General features: G+C 41.7%; 1 protein-coding gene and 1 long non-coding RNA gene across 3 annotated transcripts in view; one reads left to right on the forward strand and one right to left on the reverse strand.

Moving 5' to 3' along the window:
• Window positions 1-24,578, reverse strand: part of SCUBE1 (signal peptide, CUB domain and EGF like domain containing 1) — a 443,267-nt gene that overhangs the window by 186,397 nt on the left and 232,292 nt on the right. For both annotated transcript variants that reach the window (XM_019515739.1, XM_019515738.1), the window contains exon 8: window positions 7,932-8,048. In XM_019515739.1, coding sequence (XP_019371284.1) covers window positions 7,932-8,048 — 117 coding nt within the window. The remainder of the gene's footprint in view (window positions 1-7,931; window positions 8,049-24,578) is intronic.
• On the forward strand, window positions 2,147-19,038 carry LOC109296338. Its single transcript, XR_002096959.1, has 3 exons — window positions 2,147-2,295; window positions 16,750-16,755; window positions 19,028-19,038. It is a non-coding gene; the product is annotated as an uncharacterized LOC109296338 (long non-coding RNA).

A 24,578-nucleotide genomic window follows, 5' to 3' on the forward strand; every position in this document is an offset into this window, starting at 1 on the left:
GGGGGGCGAGGGGGCAAGGAGAATGCTTGCCCATGCCCACCAATCCAGTTCAGCTCTGTGGTGCTGTGCCCACTCATGGGGGCTCTCCTGTACTCAGTGTCACATCTGTGTGTACACTGTGGGGTGCTCCGTGGCAGGGTTCACACAGGGACACAGATGCCTCCCTTCTCCTTCACCCCCCTTCCCCCACATCCCATGCTGTTTACGTGCAGCTGACAATGCAGCAGAGGGAGGGGAGAATACTCGCCCATGACGGCAGCCATCAGGGTGGCCCAACCGCTCAGCTGCACTAGGCATTCTCCAACAGGCTGGGGAGCCCATGGGGACTCTGGGAGATGTGCAGGAGCACCCCCAACCTGCTGCTCTTGGCCAGTGCAGGCAGCCTGCATGCCTTCTCTCCACCAAAGGGCAAATGTGTATTCTGTTCACTACCAATCTAACTTATGCTATTTATAGAAACCCATGCAACTTTAATCGATTCCACCTCAGGATTTTTGAATGTCTGTACCTAGCCTTAGAGTAGCATTCTTGTCCTCAACCCTTGAGGGAAGGGACAGAATAGGCTTCAGAATTCAAGGCCCAATCCAGATCTGCATTCTGTGACTCTGCTTTTTTAATCAAGTTACGAAACAGGAGGAGATATTTTGCATTTGTGACTACAGTATGAACAACTGGTGAACATGCTTTCAACTAGTATTTGCTCAAGTTTGTGACATACACACACCCCCACACACACCTATCCTCCTTAGAAAATACCCTTTCCTTTATATGTGTACTTTCTTGTTCATATTAAACACCTAATGAACATACAAATTACTAAACAAGTAAGACTATTATCAGTTTGGGACTTCTTTTTCATTATGTGAACATACACTAGGCTTCCCTAAGCATTACCAGAATACAAATAATTCATTGGTTCAACAAATTAATTGATTTTACGTCAGGAAATATTAGCTCACTTGTTCTAACTTCACTAACAAAAAATAGTAAAGAAAAATAATTGAACTGGATTAATTTCTGTAAAACACCAGTGTTCTAAAACTTAAAAGACTGAGTGCTATAGCAAAGAATCTGTCCACTTGAACAGATAAGCTAAAACTGGCTACTGCCAAGCTAATAATGAAAGAGTGTCACAGGTTTTAGTTTGGGGGAGCATCCAGCATTCCAGATGTTTCTCTAAATCCCACTCAAATTTATCCAACACTCTTGAATCTCAATGACTACACATACTACATGCATTGCAGTGCAAGAAAGGGCAAAAAATGACAAACACACACCCCAGACTGTAGCTGTGCTGTACAAAATACCAGAGCTGCAAAACTGACAGGAAATTTCAGGAGAAAATGCTTTCTCAGAAAATTCTGACAATGCTGTTTCTGGTTCTGACTGAAAATAGCTCATGAAAAACAGTGTTCTTGAGACCTCAGCAACTTATCCTCCAGTCCTGGGAGTGTGCTCTCTTGCATACAATTTGCATGCATTTCAGAACCTTAAAGATAAATTCACATTTAACTCTAGAAATATGAAATAATTGGCATGGTATCCTGAAGTTGCTTCCTCAGTCCTACTTAGAACAGTTAGAAAGCTTCTTGAGAAAACTACATTGTACATAGAACTGTGTGAATAAATGATTTTCTGGTTTGCTGGAAAAAAAGGAAAAATCAGGGAGGAAAAAGTGGATTAGAATTGAGCACTGTTTCTTTCCAAGAAATGAAAACAAAATTATTCAGAGTTGGCCAAAATTGCTTTGTTTAGTTATAGATAAAATTTCAGGCTTTTCAACCCTTTTCCCAAACTCTTTAAAAATTAGTTAGGTAAATTCCAGAATGAAATGTTGTTTTGAAAAGAAAATTTGAAACACTTCATTTTGAAACACCTATCTTTCTATCTCTGTATTCTTCTCAGTAGCTACCATAGTATATTTTCTAATAAGGAAGGGAAAAATAGCCTTTCTAAATGTTGCTTCTGTGCAAGAATGTCATCCCAGTTTCTTCCCAGACTCTTCTATTAGGTTTTTCCTTTCCATTGTCTTCTCACCTGTCTGTCAATTTGGTTGCCCTGGGTTACTGCGGATGTGAGGGACTTCAGGTAAGAGGGTTCCCACCTCTCTATTGTGTTAGTACTGACCTCAGGGCCTGAGGGCAGAGGTTTGAGCCCGTGTCACTGTCTTAGGTGACCAGTGATGCTTTTAAACTTGGCTGCATCAAACAACACCTGGCTTTGATTGAGTATCAAAGGTGATGTCAAAAGGGCTATATAAAGCTAAGACTCCCCAGGAGGAGGGGCAGCAGCCATGTTAAATTACATACAACAACTGGAACATCTGTAACTCTTTTTCTCTCTCTCTCAGGATGCAGAAGTAAGTAAACTACTTGGAATTTATCTAGATATATAGTTTACTGTAATGTAGAAGCATATCAAAAAGCTACTAAGCTGTCACGGTTTGCTCTGCGTTATTCTGTAATACTTCTCTAACCTGTACCCTTCCCCATGCCTACCTTATTTAACCAATAAAGCTCTCCACTATAACAAGTGTGGTAGACTTGCTGGCAGAGGGATTGGGGCATGCCTTTAAGCTTCCTATGCTCAGCTGACTAAGGGAGGCTACTCTTTGTGCTTCAGACTAAAGGAAGCACCCCAAGTTCTTGCAGTGGGTCAAGCACCCTCAAGGTCTACAAGGCCGGTGCATCCCAGGGATCACAGGGCCCGGAGACAGACCAGACTCCTGGCTGGTGGCAGAAGTTACCCCAGGCTTGTGGGTGTGCTCCAGGAAGGGGGTTGGCCAGATGGAAGGTACCTCAGGGGAGGCACTTGGAGCTTGGTAGGTGGATGGGCACAGTGAGGTGGGTGGCTCAGTGCAGGAATGCCCCCTACTGGCTCACCACAGCTTCCCTAAAAACCTCATTTGCTAATGCTGTGATGTGTGATATACAGAGCCATCCCTAGGGGTGTGCAAGGCCCAGGGCATATCAGCCTGTTCAGGGCCCGGGGGGGTGAAGAGGGGGGTGGTGAGCAGCCAGAGCCGGTGGTGTTCTGCAGCGGCAGTGCGTGGTGGCCACAGCAGGGCCTATGTGGCATTGACTGTGGGGTCTCCCAAAGTGTGGGGTCTGGGGTGGTCACCCCGATATGCCCCCCACCCCAGGGACAGCCCTGTTGATATACTTAGAAATTTTGTCTTGCCAAAGACAAATATGACAACTGTACTCCCCTCTCAGATGCTTTGAAGTAGGAGTCAGTATCCTAAGAGCTGTGGCTCTGATCTGGCCCATGGAGCCATTTGATGCAGCCCATTGATCCAATGAGCTAGATCAGGGGTGGGCAAAATCCAGCCCATGGGCTGAATCTGGCCTGCCAGGCCATTCTATTTGGCTCACTTGGTGCCTAAAAAATTTAGAAAATCAAAGGTGACAGGAGACAGAAGCAGTAGGACCCAGGGGAAGCCAGCAGGACCCAGCAGAAAGGCCAACCTGGCCCCACCCCACTCCTGCCCCCTCCCACTGCCACCCCTGCCAACTGGAAGCCTCTGCCTGCTGGAGCTTTTACTGCTTCCCTGCACACCAGCCGGGTGTTTGAGCACCACATGGCCCCCAGCTGCATTCCTGGGCCTCAGGAGCACAGGGCCCATGCCAGTACCCCAGGGCCAGGAGCAGGAGTGTGTGTGTGTGCGCATGCATGTGTGTGTGTGTGTAATGAGGAAGGGAGTGCGTGTATGTTTTTGTGTGTGTTCATAGGTTGAGTCCCACATGCAGACTCCACCATACACATGAACCCATACCCCTTCACACTGTCATACATGCAGGCCCCCTCCCCCATGAACAGCCCCCCACAAACCCCATACCCACCCACACCCCACATATCCATACATACATCCACATGCTCCCTCACGCCATACACATACCCATACCCCCACACCTATCCACCCTGCAACAAAACTCCCCACACCTCACATACCCCCACAGCTCCTCACAAACCTATACCCACCCCACCATGCCTCCCCAACAATATACAAGAGTCAGACTTCATTGTAAGCTATTGTGCAATCACCTATATGTACTCTACACAAACACATGTAAATTAGGACAAAAATATTTTTTAAAATCAAATTAATAAATGTTGTAGATGTTTGATTTTTTAGAATATAATTTGGTATTTTTCTGTTTCCGAGATGGCAAAACCCCTTGTTGAAAGGAGTATTATGGGGGCAAGGGGAGGAACTTCTGGTTGCAAAAGTCAGAGGTTAGGGGGCAGGAATTCTGGTCACAAGATGGTGACCAGGAGGCAAGGCACCTGTCAAGGGGCGGAGCTACCTATGCAGCCCTCGACAGCTTACCAAAACTCAGTAAGCAGCCCTCTGCCTGAAATAATTGTGCACCCCTGGGCTTGATCCTTCTCCCATACCATGGGAGATGCTTCTCCCATACCATGGTGGAGAGAAGTGACAATGGATGATGCCCAAGGATAATTAAACTGCATGTAAATGTTCAATGGCCAATCAACCCTCCTGGAAAGAATAGTGTACTGTAGGACAGTTTAAAAAAACACTAAAGAAGAAAACTTGAAGATCGCCTCATTCTCATGCCGTGGTCATTATAAACCTCTAAAAACAATATACAAATACTGAAAATACCAGAATAACCCACACTTTTTCAAGCTTCCCCCTAGTAGCAAGAGAATCACAGAGTGCAGCAGTGTCATTAGCTCTGATGGAGGCAGTTGGGACCAGGGTTTGAATTACAGGGGAGCTCAGGGTGGGGGGTGCTGAGCCTCCCCATAAGAGATGAGAGCCCCCCTGTAAGATTTGAAAACCATAACCTGCAGGTGTCAGAACTCTACGGGATTTTATTAGGGCATTTTGATGGTCAGCACAATTTTTTTTGCAGACCCCCACAAAGAGTCACAATGTAATTCAAACCCTGGCTGGAACTGAGAGAAGTGTTCTCCCTTGCATGCAGGGATTATAAATATTAGAGCAAAGCAGCCTCATTGATCACTTTAAAGTGCCTAACATGTGTCCACTTAAATACCAAATCTCCCAGTGTTTTCAGTGATGCAGGATTAAAACAAAAATGGCCATAGTACAGTAAGTTATACATACATTCATCCAGCTTATTTCAAAGGCAAAATATTTACTTTATTGGGTTTAGATGAAGATTTTTCTAAAGCTTCAATATAGGTTAAAAATGACCTGATGGATTTTTTTAAACCATGAAAGTGATTTCCCAGTTTCTGCTTATTTTAAGAAATTTAAAAAATCATCATAAATAGAACAAGTTCTCTGTTTTATATCTTCTCACCCCTTCTCAACCAAGAACTCCTCCAATTATACTTGTGAAACAGCAATGATCAGAGGTTGGGAACCTACAGCTCATGGGCTAGATCAGGCCTGCCAGGCAAGTGCATCCAGGTAGAAAGGCAGTAGTACGAGCAGGGATGGGCAATGAGGGCACCAGTGCTGGCCTACAGGGGGTGCCCCCAGATCCCTCACACGTGTCCATTCCTCTTCACCACCTGCTCCAGTTTTTCCCCAGTACTGTTTGCTGCTACCACAGTTCTCCCTGCTCACTCCCTTACTGCAGCCATCACTTCTCATGCCCTGAACTTTTAGTTTCTGGCAGTGTGTGGCGAGGGGAATCAGTAGTGAGGAGTAAGGCATGGCAGAAGCCATGGCTGCAGTACTGGGGCATGAAAGCAGCCTTTGACATTCCATAGGGAAGGCTGGGGCAGCAGCAGGCAGCTTGGAGCTTCAGCCAGCCAGGTTGCAAGCAGCAGCCTGTTTTTGGCCTTCTGCTCCTTAAGGATTGCCACTCCTTTGTTTAGATCTCTGGTATTCTGTTTGAGAATCAATTTGATATTTCATTTTGTCTGCAAAGCTAATTATAGAATCCATTTTTATATAAAATTATTTCATCTTAGCCCAGTGGGATGACCTCAGAGTGGAAGCCATCTAAGTTTAGATCATTTTTATTTTTCATGATGTAGGTTCAAAGAATAAACATTATGAGGCGAGAGACAGGCTGGGTACGGGAGATAAGGGGTATTCCTGAAAAGACAAGAATACCCAATTACCTGTGGGAGCACATTTCTCACAGAAAACCACTCTCTCTCCAATCTCTCAGTTCTAATCCTCAAAGGAAATTTACAAAACACTTCTCAGAGACAAACCTATGAACTCCACTTCATCAACCTCCTGGATACTAAAAATCATGGACTCAGTATAGACATTGGATTTAAGACACATTATAACCTGCCTGACATCTGACTACCCAGGTACGTCTCCACTTTTCATCCCCCTTCACCCCCACACCCAGTCTGTCTCTCACCCACTGAGTCCTTAATTTATATCTTCACTGACTGCTTATCTTGTATGCATACCAGCCCAGCCTCTGGCTTCTTTACTTTTCATTCCATCCAGGAAGAGCATGCACCAACTGCAGACATTTTCTCAGCCTGATGAAGGGTTTTTAAAGCCGAAAGCCTTGCTTATATTTTTTTCCCCAACTATTTAAGTTGGTCTAATAAAAGATATCAGATTCATCCAAAGAACCTTTTCTGCCTATGTCCTTAGACCAACACGGCTACAAACACCACCCCTGTAACATTTGTTTTTACATGGTTTGAACTAAAATGACTGATTTTTGATGTGTGCTTGCCCTTAACTATTAACATTCTGTGCAATGGCAGTTTAAATGTTTTATTTTCAAATAAACAAGCAAATGGAGTGTTATTTCTGTAAATATTAACAGGATCATGCCCAAGCTGTGGGAGTTTTCAAGCTACAGCATGGGGATACCACACATTCTCTGTTTGTTTTTGTGGGTTTTGCTATTTTAAATAATATCTAGGTTTGGATTAGAAATCTTTTGACATTTCTGGCTGTTTCTAAGAAAACAAATAATTCAAACAGCTATGCAGTAAGATAGGTTGATTTATGCTAAATCACTATGTGACAACAAAGTATTGTTTGTGACACTTAGATGCAATGCACTACTGTATATCTGTCAGCTAGTGTCCTGCCACTGAGTTCATAAGAAATAAATACCAAAGTGGAGAAATGTTTATGGTCCTGATCCTGAAAGAATATAGATAAATCTACTCATGGAAATAGCCACTCTTTGTGGAACATGTGCTTCTGCAGGCTTAGCATTTAAAGCAACAAATGCCTGTCTCCTTAACTAAGAACAAATGTGAAGAAAAAGGCTAGATGTTATTTTCAGACTTCCCTTCTCAATGTTTTCTGATTTTTAATTTTACTTATTAAGGGCCAAATCCTGAAATCTTTGCTTTGGTGAAACTCCCAATAGAGCAATTAAGGCTGCATAATACTTACAGAATGTAGCTCAATATCTTAGTACAATGCAATTTTTTATTGTAATTGGCCACTATACCTTTTTTGAAGGGGAGGGGTGCAATGAATTGGTCTGTTCATGAATTTTTTACTGTACTGCTATACGCTGAAGCTGTCAGTACGTTTTATTTTATTTATTTATTCTAAATCCTTCTCCCTCATTTATTGTTTTTGGAAGTGATAATGTGTTGATTGTGTGTGTGTGTCTCTGTAAATGTTCTGGTCAAGATTTCTAGGACTAGCAGATTTGAGAGCCTCACTAACTGGGCAGAAAATTTCGGCTTTCTTAAAGAAGCCTAATTTTCTGAAAGTACTCACTGAAAACCAAGGCTCTTCATGGTGCCCTTAGTTGGGTTCCTGAAATTGCTGGACATTTTGAAGAATCTACTTTCTTAAAAATAAAAATGATTTAAATGGATGATGACCCATTACTGCTGGTGAAATAGAAAGCTAACACTTTCAATTTTAATCTCTATGCCCCAGTAAGTTGCCCTAACTCTGTTTATGGATTATGTATTGAATATTTACATCTAATACTGAAACTGCTGAAGGCAAATGATACATTGTAAAGCAAACAGAAGCTGACCTTTGCATGTTTTTCCATCAGGCTGCAAGGTAAATCCAACTGGACAACTGCAACGTACCCCTGTCGCTGTATCCTTGCAAGTACGGTCACAACCTCCATTATTGACAGCACATGTTTCTGGAGAATGAAAGAGAAAGGCACAGAGAGGGAGAAAGAGTGTAACAAAACTTTTGGGGTGGGGGTACATCAACTGTTTTGTACAACAATACAAAATTTCATAAGCAATCCAGATGTCAACAAACCAACATAAGCAAAGCTCTTAGGGGCTATGTCCTTCTTTAACTGATGAGCTTTCATAATCTATCCTCTTACACTCTGTCCAAAGAGGAAGTCTATATCAATTATATTTGGTCAATGCTTCTTGAACACAAAAGGATGAATTATTAAATATGAAAAGACCAGGTTTAAAAACAAAACTAAGCAGTTGTCTTTTAAAACAGAACCAAGGTCTCTCTCTGTTTTAGATCAGGTAACTTCTAGCCAAGTTTTAAGGTTTGTTAAAAAAACTGGTTCTGATGTTTTAATGAACTTTATAAAGCAATGGAAAACTAAGTATACTCAACTTGGAAATGAGCATATGAAATCCTTAGTTATGAAAGAGTTAATGGAAAATGAACTACATACATCACTTTGACAAGAATCTACATGCCCAATCTGTTCTTACTGAACTACAAGCAAAAGGCATCTGGGTTTTGTCCACTTAAAGCTTTTTGCAAATTGAAAGGAGTTTGGAGTGGGTGGGAGGGCATAATTGAGGTCACTGAACCCATTGCAAGCTGTGTCATTGAAATTTCCCAGTGCTTGTATCATGTAGAATGGTAACTGGGCAAACAGAGGCAATACTTTTTTTTGCTTTTACATTAGTAGGCAATGACTTTTAGGTACCAGTCCTTAAAACAAAACAGAACAACGCTAAACAAAACAAAAAGATCATAATCAACCAAAAGAAAAAAAACCCAACAAAACTCCTTCCAACTTCATTAAAAAAGTAATACCAATTGCTATTATATTTTTATATACATACAAAAAACCCCACACCCATTCTTGAAACAGATAAAAGGCAAGAAAAATAATTAACTTTCCTTTGATCCACAGAATAAAGTGGATCTATGGATGCCAATTTTAAACACATTTTTCAGACCAACATATATCTGAAAGCTATTTGTTGCAGACAGAGGTAACCACCAACCATGTGGATCATAGATAACTGGTTATTCTGTCTACAGCTACTTTAAAATCCCTAGGAAATATTCCACAGACCTCTTAATAATCTCTTTCTCAGTTTCTCCAGCAAGGTTCATATGAAACATAAAATAGTAAGATTTGCATTGTTCTTCCCATTTCACTTCCTCATGGCTTTTCCCAAAGAAGAATTGTTAGTGTTTGTTTCAATTTACAGGCTCCTTTTGCTGCATATTCAGTGTGCATTACAACTGGACTTCGCAATTAGGGCCTGGCAATAACAAACAGGACTGACTAGTGCTCAATATTCTTAGCCCAGTATGTTTATCAAAATATTACATGAACTATAACACATTTTATCTCTAAACTGATAAGCATTCAGGGCTCATTTTTTTCCTTTGGAGGTAGTCAGTCACTTCTTTCCTTCATTGGCCCCAGAGGGACACCATGGCTTCAAGACCTGAAGAATTTCTTTTAAACTTTTTTTTATTGGCACAAACCTATATATAGCTTTAGAATGTGCTTCTGGCACTTACGTACATAGAGAAAGCCAGGGGATGGAGAATAGGGAAGTATGCATTAATAGAACAGAATAGAATTTATAAAATCACAAACAATTGTGAATTTATTAAATCACAATACATACAAATGTTACATTATATATACATGCATACTTATATTTATGCACATACACTTAAATATTTGCATATTTATACACACACATACACACACACACACACACGCATATACATGATGTATGTGTAATTCATCTATAGGAATACTGCCAAAAGTAATAGCTAGAAAGAGCACATTTGATGAACAGACTTAACTTTAAGCAAAAGCTTTGATGCTACCATTTCTTATCAGTCAGACTAATTCTCACCTACTGGTAATTAAAAACCAAGGTGACTTTTTGCATGAGTAAAGATTATGTATGTGAACAAAGATCTGAAGGTTACATCCCTAATGGTTTAGGTAATACAGGTTCTGGTGATCATTCTTCTATTTGACTAGAAGATTTTCTTATGTGTGTAACTGCTCACCTTATGTGTCCTTTCAGAGGACCAACTATCAAATAACTTTAATTATGAGTGGGGGGTGGCTGCAGGGCGGGGGGGGGGAATTGGGTAATTTAAATTTTTTACCTCATTTTAGCCAGTTTATTGCATTAACTAGCAATTTAAAGGCAGAATGATTTGTCAGGGGCAAATAGTTAATGTTAAAAAACATGAAAACGTACTAAAGATACATTTGGCATGGCATTGCAATGAATTGTAAATCTTATGTTAAAAGATTAACTATGATGCTTGAAGAGCCCTTTATTGCAGTTCTTTAGCAACAGATGAACATTATTTAAGCAGTAATACTTCTGCTTTCTGGATGACAGCCAATAAAAATGAATAGGCACAACAAAGATTTTTTTCCTCCATGGCATGGATGACTGGATCTATAGGGTAAGGGTCAGTCAGTGAACAAGAGTTATTTCAATGTATAAATAGAATGAATCAAGCAAGCTTTTCTTATTGTCAGAGATGGAGTAAAATAAAGCAAGAAGACAATACCCTTCAGCTTCTATGGTGAGCCCAGTTTTCATAAATAGCAAACTTTAACAGGATGAAAACTCAGGATAAGAATGGAGGGGGTGACAATACCTATGACAACATAGATAACAGGAGATTCTTCCAAATACGTAGCATGAGAAAAAATTAGGTACCGTAAGGCCACTGTGCAAAATAGGGAGGGAGTAGGTGGGGACATTAAAAGCTGTATGGAATAGAACTATTTAAGATCATACCAAACTTTTAAACTCACCACAAACAGATCACATGATTGCTGATACCTGACCCCAACACTTTCAAAGCTGAGGATGCTAGATCAGTTTGAACCAATGTGAAACCCAGGCTCAAATCTGGGTCCAGATAAAGGGCAGAGCTAAAATCCTTGGTCCCAAACCTGCCTTTTATGGTCTGTAGGAAGGTGCAGTGAACAGTTTAAAATCTGGGGTAGAACCTTACATCTTGGCCATTGGTAGAACTTTGCAGGCTGGGTGGGGTTGAGCATATCAGCATTTACAGCTGCTGTTGTCCCTGCTTTTGATTACCTCACCATAGCCACTGCTGTCAACTTTTTCAAAGTTTATTTGCTTATGTTTTGCTGTTGTGCCTTTTATACTGCCAAGAAGGGAGGGCACGAGCCTTGCTCCCATTTAAGTGAGGACTTCTAGGGAACACCCAAATTAGGAAGCATTTGCGTAATCTACTCCTGGAAAAATTATGATGCAAATCATGAGGACCTCTTTTTTCTAAGGTGAAGATAGAATTTCTACATAAATCCTTTATTGCCTGCCCCCATAAAAACTCAGAACTAGTCCCCCATGGAGAACAACATATATGGGTGTTATGACAGCATATTATGAGGGCAAATATTTATTTATGGCACTTTGGGAAAATAATATAGTCTTTTCTTAAGCAAAACTCAGGGAAGATATTGATTTTAAGAATCTTTAGAAGGTAGACAATAGAAAAAGGCAAACCATTACATACTGTGTCTCTACCCTATGTAAAAATGTTGCAATGATTGCTGTAAGACCCACACCTCCAGTTATGTTAAGAAATAATACATGGGTCCTAAATATTAAAAGTTTCCTCTAGAAAAGACAAAGCTGGTCCATGTCCCTTACCAGTCCACAAGCAGTCTTCAAGATGTTATTTGGGGAGTTATAAACATATTAAGTTAATGCAGGGGTAGCTGAGAGGCCCAACATAACCAAAATGGCCAATTTAAGCTAGAATCAGAGGAGATTGTGCCTTTTACAAACATAGTTTTAGGTGAAATCTCAGGATATGCTAGTACCAACTAGCCTTGGACTTGGATAACCATTGCCTTCTTAATCCTTCAAAAGGGGCAGACCTATGGCGCAGGACTGTAACTAGCAGTTTTTATGCCCTGGGCAGTGGCAGCAGCTGGGCTGGCAATGGCAGCAGTAGCAGCTGCCAAACTTATGCTTCCTCCAAGTCAGCACCTGCGGCTGGTGCCTTGTTTGTTTTCTAGCTACACTTGCTGTTGGAGGTGTTTATTGAAAATTCTCCCATGTAAGAATTCTCCTAAGAAATAGGAAAACTTCTGTATAGCTAAGAACAGGCATCTCCTTTAACTGAGAGGGACTGATAACAACTAAGTATATCAAGGTTCTTGCTTGAAGTGAACTAAATTGCAGAGGGATCAAAACCATAGGTTGTGGGCTGCCCAGATTCTAGAACATCAGGTTTATCCTCATCAGAAACCAGAACACAAGCTAGGGGAGCCAGTTTAACTGAGAGTTTGTAGAGCTTCAAACAAAAATCTCCACAATGACTGACTGTCAGTGTGTCTAGATGAGACGCTTTACTGTACAATAGACTAATCTACTGTGCAGTAAAGTGTCACCATCTACATATGCACACATTTACTGCAAAGTAAATTAGTCTACTGTGCAGTAGGGCTGTGCGAAGCTTCAGTTCCTGATTTGATTCGGCGGAGATTCAGCTCAAGTTGGTGGCCGAATCTCTGAATCTGAATCAAATCAGAGGACCCTTTAATCTCTTCACATCAAATTGGAACCCTTTGAATTGATGCGGAGAGGTTCGGAAAGATTTGGAGATTCAGACACAGAGACAGCTTTTTTCTACATAGTTCTAGGTAGCATGGGCTCGTGAATGCTGCGATGCTGGGGTGCATGGAACATGTCACAGGAGTGTGTGGGGCTCCCCAGCATGCTTGGCAGCAGATCTGGAAGTGGACAGAAGCACTTCCAGTCCACTTCTGGGGAGCATGCTGGGGCCCCCCCTGCACCCACAAGGCTCAGTGACTGGTGCCTCCTGGGTCTCGGGGGGCACCTGGGGTCTCCATGCAGCTGATCGCTGAGCCAGGGAGACACAGGGGGGCCACCCAGCATGCTCCCCAGCAGAGCTGAAAATAGACTGGAAGTACTTCTGGTCCATTTCTGGGTTCGCTGCCGAGCACACGAAGGGCCCCTGTCCCTCCTCCTGGGGGATGCTCCATGTGCCCCAGCATTGTAGCATTTACAAGCTGAACGTGCTACCTCAAGGTATGTAGAAAAAACTTTTAATGCTGTGTCTATGGCTGAATCACTGATTCTCTGAATCAGCATCAAATCTTCAGATCTGGATTTGGCCAAATTGAATCAGGAACAGTGATCTGAATCAAAGAATCGAATCACTGCTCCTGATTTGGGCCACCCCTACTGTGCAGTTAGTTACTACCAGTAAATACAGGTAGCAAAGTAGCTGCACAGTAGATACTGCACAGTACTGCATGTCTAGATGCTGGCCGGGGGCAAAATTTCCCCCCGATCAGCTCCTACACTAGGGGGCCACAGGGGATCGGGAACTCCCTCAGTTCTGGCACTACTCAGCTGCCCCTAGGAGCTGGCAGCTGAAAAGTGCCAGGGCTTGGGAGCTCCCTGCTTTCCTGTCCAGCCCAGCCCAGAAGTGGGACAGTTCCTGGCCAGCTCTGGGCTGTGCAGGGAAGCCTTGCTGGGCACAAGGTTTGTTCCTGTGTGCACGGGGCAGGAGAGCTCTGTAGCAGCAGCTGTACCCCCTGCTCCCCCATGTATGCAGGCAGTAGAGCTCTCCTAGCCCTATCTGCATGGAGACAAGCCCTGTGATCCTGGCCCTATGCACATGGGGACCAGATGGAGCTCCCCCTGGCTGCTGCAGGAAGGCAGAGCAGGGTGGGAGCAAATCTGCTCCCAAGTGGGAGCACATGTAGACATCTCCTAGGTAGGCTTACTGTACAGTATTTTTAATGCACAGTAAGCCTATTTCAAATTAACAGCATGTGAACAAACACCCTCTACTGAGGAACTGCAACTATATAGTTGCTCTGTGATTAAGTAGGAAGGTAGCTTCCTTTTAGAAGCCTAATTTGCAAAGTAGAAAAGCCCACACAGTGGAAATTTCAAAGGTGCCTTAGACAGTTAGATGCCCAATTCATATTAAAATCAATGAGAGTTGGATTTATAACTCCCTGAAAACCCAAGCCAGAAAGAATAAGCCCAAAGTCAAATAGTGAAAATAGAGCTATGAATAGAACCAGAAGACCTTCCCCCTTGTTCCTTTTTTTAAACACTGTGATACATTTATTTTCTATCTACATAAACATCACATGTGATTTGATGGCTAATTTCTGAAGAATTTGAGATTTAAAAGATTGGGCCAAATTCATCCCTAGTTTACATTTCCAATGATTTCAGCATTTTGCATCAAAATGGTACTTACGTACTTCATGATGTTTGATTTACAGGTAGAGACCTAGGTAAATCATAGCAGAAGTGCACTGAGCAGCAGCTTCTTTAATTTTTCTTTTTTTGTCACCTGCCTGGCCAATCAGTGGCATGTAGTGGTGTTGTGGTGGCCCCTTGGCCAATCAGTGGTAGGAGGCAAAAACCACAGCATATTTAAAATGGTCTTTTTTGCCTCCCAGCTGATCAGCAGCAAGTGGCAGTGCCACTAGGGCCCCTTGGCCAATCAGCAGCAGGACGATCACACAGCAAAAAGAGCAAGATTAAAGGAGCCATTGTGCAGTATACTTCTGCCGCGATTTAGTAAGGTCCCAATTTATAGGGATTTTCTTCATTTTTCAAATGAATCAGTAATAAGATCCCATGGGCATTGACAGTAATGAGATCCCATGGGCATCCCATTGACAACTTGTCCTAACTGTGAATTCTCTGGATAAAATTAATCCTTTCTATGCCTGTATACACACGTTCAAATGATCTGGGAGAATTCTCCTGGGTTCATTTACTTGGTAGAAAAACTTATCCAGAGACTCTTGGACAAATGTTTCATTGCTGAGCCACTGTGCAGCTGGTGGACTCCTGTGCACACATCTATGCCTGCTCTGCAGGGTCCCAGTCTGCCTGGCAACAGATGACAGGGCTGCACAGGGTACCCCTGATTGGCAGACTCAGACTGCCTTGTAAGCTATGTCTCTCTGCAGCACAATGAAGGGATTGGGAAGGGTCTGCCTGCCTGGGTGTAGCAGTAGAGTCCAGGTAGAGTAACACACAAGGCATGTCTCCATGATATGCTTTACTGCACAGTAATTGGCTCTAATTGCAAGTAAATTTGCTACCTGCAAGTGCAAGTAGCCATGAGCAGCAAATACGCTTCTGGGACCCTTTATGTCTAGACCCCTGCCTGGATCAATTTAGAGTAATTTACTCTAGAGTAAACTGATCCCACATAATTTGCATGTGTAGGATGTGACCACTGGGAGGGGGCTGGGAGCAAAGCACACTCAGATTTTGAAAGTCTGTGCTACGGCTTTTCTCAGAAGATACATGCATATAAGTTCTCATTTCTAGGAGAAACTCTCCTAGAAGCCATTTAACTCTCTTTTTTCCTGGGTTATTATTCTCTTGAAGCAGCCAACTGAGAGAACTCATGGTTTCTACTGGGAGAACAGCAACTCTCCCAGGAGAAACTGAATGTCTGTACACGGTTTGTAACTGAAGTTAATGTATTGTAATGTTTCAGTAACTTCATTATTGAAGTTAATGAAATTAATTTAGGGATGAGTTTAGCCCTTGCCTTTAAGAATGGACCGTCACTCAGTGGACCCTGAAGAACTGTCTATAAAGGGCTGTGTTCCAAAGCATGTCATCACAGATGAAACCAATTTGTGCTGTCACTTTTCAGGGTATAATCATGTATTAAAAATGGCTTGTGACAGTGTAATGAAGAGCAGTTAAAAGAAGCTAGAACAAAGAAATGGAATACTTCAGCACCAAGTTCAGTTGAGAACAGTATTGCCATCAGATTGGGTTTTTTTTCATCGCTTCAGCTGAACAGGAGTTTAGGTATACTGGCAGCTATATAGCAGGACTAAGAGAAGAAAATTCTCCTTTCACTGACCTTTGTCACTTGTACTATATAGAAAGGCCTTTTGTGCTGGAAACCTGCAGCTGAATTCATGTGTCTTGTTTTTTTTAAATATACTCCAACTGCTTTCAAATAAGTAGCCTCATAATACATCTGAAGTGCTCCCTATCTAGATAAAAAATATCTAAGGCTTGTTACAAAGCAGAAATACCAATAATGATTCTGCAAGAGTGACTTTCTAGCATGTGTATGCCTCAAAGTCATTCTTAGCCAGTGGGAATACTTTGAAGAGCTGTTCTGTATTATGCCTTAATTTACCTATATATATGTATATATATCACATATATAGGCATTTCCATCATGTAAATATTTAATGGGGAAAAAAGGACAGCTAGCTAGTAAAAGTAAACCTCTAATGGTACAATCTTATAATTTTCTCTCATTACCCCCAAAGTCCTTATTACAAATGTTGTCAATGGTTTTATTGTGTTTCAAGATTTTGTGCAGTGGATAAAGTGTTTATAGTAATTTATATGTGTTTATAGTGAAAGAAGGGATCTCTGTAGTAATGTATGGACATGACAGGAGTAGTCCTGGGTATATGCAGTTTTGCAAAATGATACTTGAGGAGTCTTGAGTGTGATGTGATTGATCAGGTTTCTAAAGGCTGGCAGCTGCTTCTGTCCTATAAAGACATCACCTGAAACAAACAATATTGAATTCATGTGAGAGATCTTTGTAATGCAAAGGATATAGTCAATGCTATATTTTCTCACTTTGGCTATAACTAGTGTCTGGTTTTGAGGGAAGGATCTGTAATATGAAGCTCAAGGGAGTGCAGACCAACTCTAAAGTTCTAAAGAATTTAATGAGGATTAAAGGAATAGCAATTAGGTAAAAAAGATGCAGGGTATAATAGAAATTATTCTTAAAATCCTATAGAATTTCAAAGGATATGTAATTTCAGAGGACTCAAACAAATACGTGGAATTCTGCAACTGGTTTATACTTCTCTGTTACCTTCTGTGAGATAGCTGAAAACTTCTAGAACAAGACTAAACATCACATTCTGCAACATTTTAGAGGATAGGTCCTATAGTTGATCCTCCCATAATCTTTAATGGTGCAAACCATGCCCTTAAATTTTAGAGAATCCAGAGGAAATCACTCTGTTGGAATTTTTGCTTATGGGAAGTGGCCAGATAGAGGTTGGTGAACTGGTCAACAAAGGAGACAGCTTGCCTACCCACATTCTGAAGAGGGCTGTCCACAGAAACTGCCTTGTATGAGTTTGGTGAGAAATATAGGCCATTTGTCCACGCCGCAAAGAGGAGGCACCTCTACAAGTAAGAAATGTTGATTGCTTTAATATTTTTTGAGCTTGAGGAAAGCTTGTCTTTTAGGCATAACTAATATCTGTAGCTTTTCTCTACAAATACAGTTTTTACATAAATGTTTATTAAAGACAGCTATAGGAAAGTCCAAAATTGAATAGACTACTCTTATGTTTGCTAACACTGAGGAATAGGACTCCCTTAGAAAAAATGTTTTTTCCCTAAATTTCTCAAAACCAGTTAGGAACAATGAAACTACTTAGGCTTGTGTGTGTGTGTACATGTGTGAAAATGTACAGGACTATATACACACCTGTACCAAAGAACAACTCACTGCTACTGAGAGAGGTAAGCAAAGGTGGATCTTGGCCAGTTTCCATACTTGACTGGTTTACCTGACAGAGACTTCAGTGCAAGTTGGAGCAAGCTGACATTTTAGGGGACCTTCTACCAGGAGATAGCCACTGCCAAAGTGTCATCATGCTAACAGTGCACTCCAGCTTTGCCCGCAAAACATGCCCCAGACTGGGACAGCCAAGAAGGCCTGAAATAAAGCCACCTGAAGACTTTCTTATGTTGGAGGAAATCCTTAACTGTTCAGTTAGGACACCCATAAATGGTACTGTTCCAGCACTACAAAAGAGCTGTTGGAAAGTCCAAAATTTGGCTAATAGTATTCTGAGTCCAATCCTATGTCATGCTCTTCTTGGCCTCAATTTTGTACAAGATTTCTGAAATACTCCTTTTGAAACAGAACTTTGCGGTGAAAAGGATTGTCTTCTTATGCTTAATAAATTAAAGGTTCAGAAGTACAGCCTGCATACTGTCATATTACTAGTCATATTAAAATAAGCATTTGCTCTTAAATGAAATGTCTGTACCGTATCCTGTGTAAAATGGAGATCAAAATGATGGTGTGTTTATGAGAAAAATTATTCCCAAGTGAGAGAAAATTAAAGCTATCTGACATGAGCCAAATGCATGAGCAGTTTAAACAAAAGTAAGCAGAGAAATGCAATGGTAATATATGTACATGGCACTTGATGGCTGTCACATAATTGCCTCCTCCTTCCTTGTTATATTCTTTACTCCCTGCCTTGATTCTCAGTAGATTTATATGAGACAAAAGTACCTTGCCATGGGCCAATAAGCAGAACTGCAGTTGTGGTCTGGGAATGGTGTATGTCAGTGGGTAACATTTGAAATTAAGAATGCTTTTCTACAAAAAAAAGAGGCATTATTTAAATATAATTTAAATTTAAAAAGAGCTATGTGAGGTGGCATTTTGTGACAAGAAAAATGGACTTTTTAACATAAATTTTGCCAAATCCTGTTGAATGGGGTAATTTTAAGAATTCCTAAAGTTTCCTTATCTGTACTATTGTAGCACCTAAACCCCATTGTGTTGCCACTGGTAATTTGGATTAAAAAAGTGTTTTTGGAATTAAGCCACGTGCAACTTAAAAAACTACAACAGGTTTCCAAGGCAAAAATTTAAAATGGAAAATTTGCTATAGAAGGCTAATGTGTGAAATCAAAGTATGGCTAGGTTACAAGTGACAATGGGTTTTCTTTGTTTATTTTAATCCTTCTCCTCCTAAATATTCATCCTAATGGGTAGTCTTTCAAAGGAAAGAATGACAGTTACATAGCTAATAATGGAGTATTGGAGTACTGGAACAATTATGCACAGGACACAAGCAGTGTACCAGCCAGCAGCATGCCTTGCTCAGTTCAGTGCTATTGGTCCCTGTTTTCAGTGGCTAAAAATGAATTTATGAAACTTAAGGGCGTAGAGAAAAAAGGCCGTCTCAAACATTGTTATTGCTAACAGAGGCAGAAATGTAAGGTTGGGTCAAATTGGATACACCTTTTTATAGTCAACAAAAACATCTGTTTTGATCCTAAACCAAAGCCAAAAGTCAAACAAGAGTCATACTGGCATGTCACTAGGTCCACTGAGTCTGCTGTGGCACTGCTGCTACCTATGCTTAGTGCCAAACAAACCCTGCCTCCCCCACTGTTAGCAATTAGGGGTGTGCGAAGCTGGCCCTATTCATTTCAGATTTGGCCTGAATCAGGGACTGATTTGATCTGTTGATTCAGATCACTGTCCCTGATTTGATTCCACTGAATCTGAAGATTCGATGCTGATTTAGAGAATCAACGATTTGGACATAGACGCAGCATTAAAAGTTTTTTTCTACATACCTTGAAGTAGCAGGCATGGCTTGTGATCGCTGTGATGCTGGGGCACATGGAGCGTCCCACAGGAGTGCTGGGGGGCCCTCTAAGTGCTTGGTGGACCAGAAGTAGTTCCAGTTCACTTCTGGGTCAGCTGGGGATAGCACCTCCCATGCCTCCCCAGCTCAACAATCAGCCACAGGGGGAACCCAAGTGCCCTCCCAGACCCAGGAGGCACCAGTCACTGAGCCAGGGGGTGCAGTGGGCCCCCCCAGTGTGCTCCCAGGAGGACCCAGAAGTGGACCAGAAGCACTTCTGGGTCTGCTGTCATGTGCACTGGGGAGCCGCCCATGCTTCTGTGGGACATTCCATGTGCCCCAGCATCACAGCATTCACAAGCCCCTGCTACCTATGTAGAAAAAACATTTAAAGCTGTCTCTATGTCCAAATCTCCTAACATTTTTGAATCTCTCCAAATTGATTCAGAGGGTTCTGATTTGATTCAGAGAGATTAAAGGATCCTCTGATTCGATTTGGATTCAGAGATTCAGCCACTGAATCAGGCTGAATCTCCACCGAATTGAATCAGGGACCAAAGCTTTGCACAGCTCTACTAGCAATGACACCGTACACAGGGCCTTTGAGTAGATGCACTCTTGCATTTATATAGGTCTCTCTCTTACTCTAGGATGTTTTATCCTGGGTAAGAGTTTTTGCACCCCCTCTCTTCCCCCCCCAATCACAATGCATGTACATCAGTACTCTGACCACATTTAGCTAACAAAGACTACTTAAGATGGGTGTCAAACATTCAATCTGTAGCAATACTATACACATATGTCATACTTGGGAGGTCTCCAAGAAGCCTGTAATTCAGCTGAGGTAAGAACTTAACTCGACTTAAAATTAGGTGGAACCGTCCTCCCACCTCGAAAGAAGTCATTCCTGACATCCAAAATGTATTTGTATTTAGATAGGGGGAGACATGCAGAATGGGACAGAGAGACAGGGCCTTCACTTATTACCACTGCTTCTGTAATATGATCACTGTTTCTGACCATACCAGATTGCTAAGAAAATACATGGCAGGGAAGGAAAGAAGGAAAAACAAGGGTGTCCCTAGGTGAAAAGGAAAGAAAAAGACCTAGTACATCTCAAAGAGCTTGATTCATGAGCTGCATGCTAATTTAGAATCTGTGATCCCTGGCTTGGGTAGAACTGATAGAATGCAATGAGAAAATGATCTTGGATGTACATGTGCAGTATACACGGCATATCACTACTGTCCTGCTACTCCAGAATTGACGGAATATGCCATGGCCTGAAGAGATATTAGGCGAGGGAGTTCTGGTAACCTGTTATTCTGCTACTTGCATGCAGTGGGCAGTATTTATCTGTTTTGCTAGGAATAAGAAGGTCTGACATCCTTACTATTATTACCACTGAATTGATCTTCTCTAACACCCCCCTCCCTCAATTTACAAATCAGTGGCCATGGAGCAGGCCCTATGAAGAATCATAATCATATTTCTCTTCACTATGGAGGGACTGCTCAGACTAGCTGTTTTTGTCAAATTGAATTGTGAAAGACTACACATTTTCAGTTATGATAGAACTATTCCATTTTCATGGAAATTCTGAAACTACAAGGAAGCAGCAATCAGAATAACAGCATGGTGAAGGAAAAATACTAACACACAGCTATATGAATGAACAGGAGCAAGAAGAAACTAAATGAACTTCATACACAGGAAACATAATAATGTCATATAGAAAGGAAAACTTGTAGAACAAGGACAACAATGATTAAATGCTAATAATCTTTGCTCTCTTACCCTTGCTTTTTCAGTTAGTACTTTGCTGCAATTTCAGGATGGCAAGAAAATTATTCATCTGACTGTGAGGTGAAGTTCCTGTAGCCATTTTATATTACTGTGTGAAAATGTTTAGCCTTGCAGGTTTCATCGTACAAAGTCCCATTTATGTGCCCAGGGAGTGCTAAAGATATGATAAAGTGTATCACAGGGGTTTTGTTAATATTTAATTTAATCCTAATCCACCTGAATGAGTGGCATAAAAGAACCTTTTGGTCTTCTTTATTACAATTTAAGAGAATGTCAAACTTTATAAAGGGAGAACTTATATAAATTTACTAGATGATGTAGAACATAGGTAATGATTGGGGAGGTTGGTACTGGGTCACCTGATTTCATATGGAAAAGTGAAGTGATGGTAGTAACTGAGAGGGATTCTAGAGGAGTTCAGCGACTTTTTTGTCAACCAAGGCTTGAGGAAAAGAAAGCTTCTTTACAGGAAATAACACACAGTTCATTCATTATTCATTCACTTGATTTTTACAGCATTCCCTTGGTCTGTGGGATACTCAGGTTCAAGTCCCTCTGAAATTAAAACCTGAATTTTCTACATCTCGATGAATGCCTCAACAACCAGGCTGGAAATGTAGTCCTCTTCTTTGGGCCAATACATATTTAATTATTTTTACAAACTAGAATTGCTTTAATTGGAGAGTGACTCTAAAACCAAGTGATTAGAGTATTCACCTGGTGAGCAGGAAGTAACTCATTAGAAAAGGAGACTTGAACTTGGGTCTTCCACTACCTAGATGAATGTCTTAGCCATTAGCCTACTCACTATTATTTGATGGCACTGTCTCTCTGTGGATGATTCCAATCAACAATTTAGCAGGTTTCCACAGTATTTTCAACACAAAATTCCTAAATAGCTCTAGTCAGAATCAGGGACATCGTGGCCAAAGACTGCTAGGCTGGGACATGGCTTACAGTTCTGCAGCACAAAGGAGACAACTTTACCTTGAACCATTCAAACTTTCTGGAAGATGCACATGATATGGGGGGAGGTGAACATATACTTAAGGGTGTAATTATTCAAGGAAAAAAGATTTCATTTTCCAAGACTGGATATCACTGAGTTTGGAGCAACAGTCAGTGAAATGTTAGGTAAGCAGTTGACAGATAGTAGGATGAAGTCTTTAGATGTATAGGATTCATGTTCTTTAGAGTCAAAGAAAGAGTACCACTCTATGGGTGTGTCTACACGAGACATGTTAATATGAATTAGCCTAATTTAATGCACATTATGGAAGCATGTCTACATGTGCATGCCCTTAATGTGCATTAAAAATGGTGAAATTAGGCTAATCGCACCTAAATTTGATACGTGCAAATGCAGGTATCAAATTTAGGTATGATTAGTTAAAGCACATTAACGTGTGTAGACATGACCCGGCACTAACTTTAATGCTGGGTCTTCCTAGCTACTAGGGGCAAATGGGAGGGCTGCAGGGACTTGGCACTAACTTTAGTGCCATGTCCCCGCACATGTAGACATCTGCCAAAAATTGCTTAATGTGCATTAGCTTAATGTGCATTAAATTTAGTCATACTTAAATGCATGTGTAGATGTGCCAATACAGTTATATATATAGTGCCTAGATACGCCTTTATAATTTATAATGTGGCTATAGAGGGGTTGTTGCTATCTGAAAACTAAAACTTTATCAGGATCTCTTAGAAGAATATCTGAGACAGGAAGTATTGAAAACCCAACCACATAATCATAAATTCTAGAAAGCTTTAGGCTTTCTTGTGAATTCTGTCTCTTTGTTATGGGCATGCCTTGCACTAAAGATTAGCATTTATCATAAATCTTTATAAGTAGGATACAACAGGTTTGACTTTGGATAGGTTTTTCATAGACCAAGGAGAGATATTTGGTGATCTAGAAACTAGAAACCATGAAATTTTGAACCCTAGTGATGAGAAGACCATGGTCATCCAGAGGCTCCTTGGAGCACTGGTAGGATTCTGTTATAGAAAGGTGCTGAGTGAACTTCATTGAGATGAAGGGCTATTGTAAGTGGAAAGTCCTAATTTAGTAGACAATCCCAGATAATATTGTGAAGCATCTTCTCCCTGGAATCAAGCAGTAGGTCTATGCCCCTAATAATAAGAAATCTGTGACCCAGGGAGATGAGATCTCGAGTGGGGACCAAAGAGGTCTCTTTCTAGATTATAATAATGAAAAGGCTGCAAATAACAAGAAGCCATAGGATAGTACTGCCCTCTGCCACCCCAGGGCTGCTCCCCACTGGCTCAGACTGCTGTGGTTCTAGGCACACATGTAAATGCTGTGCCCAGAAGCAGCTGACTCAGGTATGAACTGCACCAGAGTTTATGTCTGCACTCTAATAGCACATGTAGATGCACCCACACTGTGTTAATCTAGGCCAGGGCTGTCCAATTGGTGGGCTGCTGGCTGCATGGGGCCTTTGTGGGTTTAACATGCAGCTTGTGAGCTCCTGCCTGGTTCTAACTGCCCACTGCCCTCATGGCTATGGCAGCTGGGGTCTCCAGGCTCCCCCTCCATCTTCTGGCTTCTGGCCCTTGTCTCTACTTCTGGGGCAAGGGCAGCACAGCAGGAAGGGGGCAGTCTGCCCATGCTGTGCACAAAGTGGGGGAGGGTGTTGGGCTACAGGTAGTGCATGCATAGCAAAGGATGCAGCCAGGCTGCCCAGGATGCAGGTGGGCTGCTTGTGTAATATGCATGGCTAGGAAGGGCCTGAGGGTGGCTGCTTGTGTGGCAGGGGTGGGAGAGGGGAGAGCTGGGCTGCACATACAGTGGGGGTAGACTTGGAGGGTGACCTGAAGGTAGATAGCACTGGTCTAGGTTACAGACATACCTAAGTTGGGATGGTTTTGCTGAAAGATAGTCTGGCAAAGGGATGAACATTAGCTGTTAGATTAGAGACTGGGGTTCTGTCCCTATTAGGCCTGTGTGAAGTGGCAAGTATCCAATTCATTTTCGGATTCAGCCGATTTGGAGGGACAGTGATTTGATTCAGTGATTTGATTAACTGTCCTGATTCGATTTGGCCAATTCAGATCTGAAGAGAAGGTGTTGATTCAGAGATTTGGCCATAGGTTAAATAGGCAGCAGTCCTCACCATGCTGGACATAGCTGCCTCCAGTTGGTAAGTCTGTTGTAGTGGGCAGAGTGGGCAGGGAAGGGGCGGGGGGGGG

This window comes from Gavialis gangeticus, unplaced genomic scaffold, assembly GCF_001723915.1.
Source record: "Gavialis gangeticus isolate Ggan-Ray unplaced genomic scaffold, GavGan_comp1, whole genome shotgun sequence".
Lineage (NCBI taxonomy): Eukaryota > Metazoa > Chordata > Crocodylia > Gavialidae > Gavialis > Gavialis gangeticus.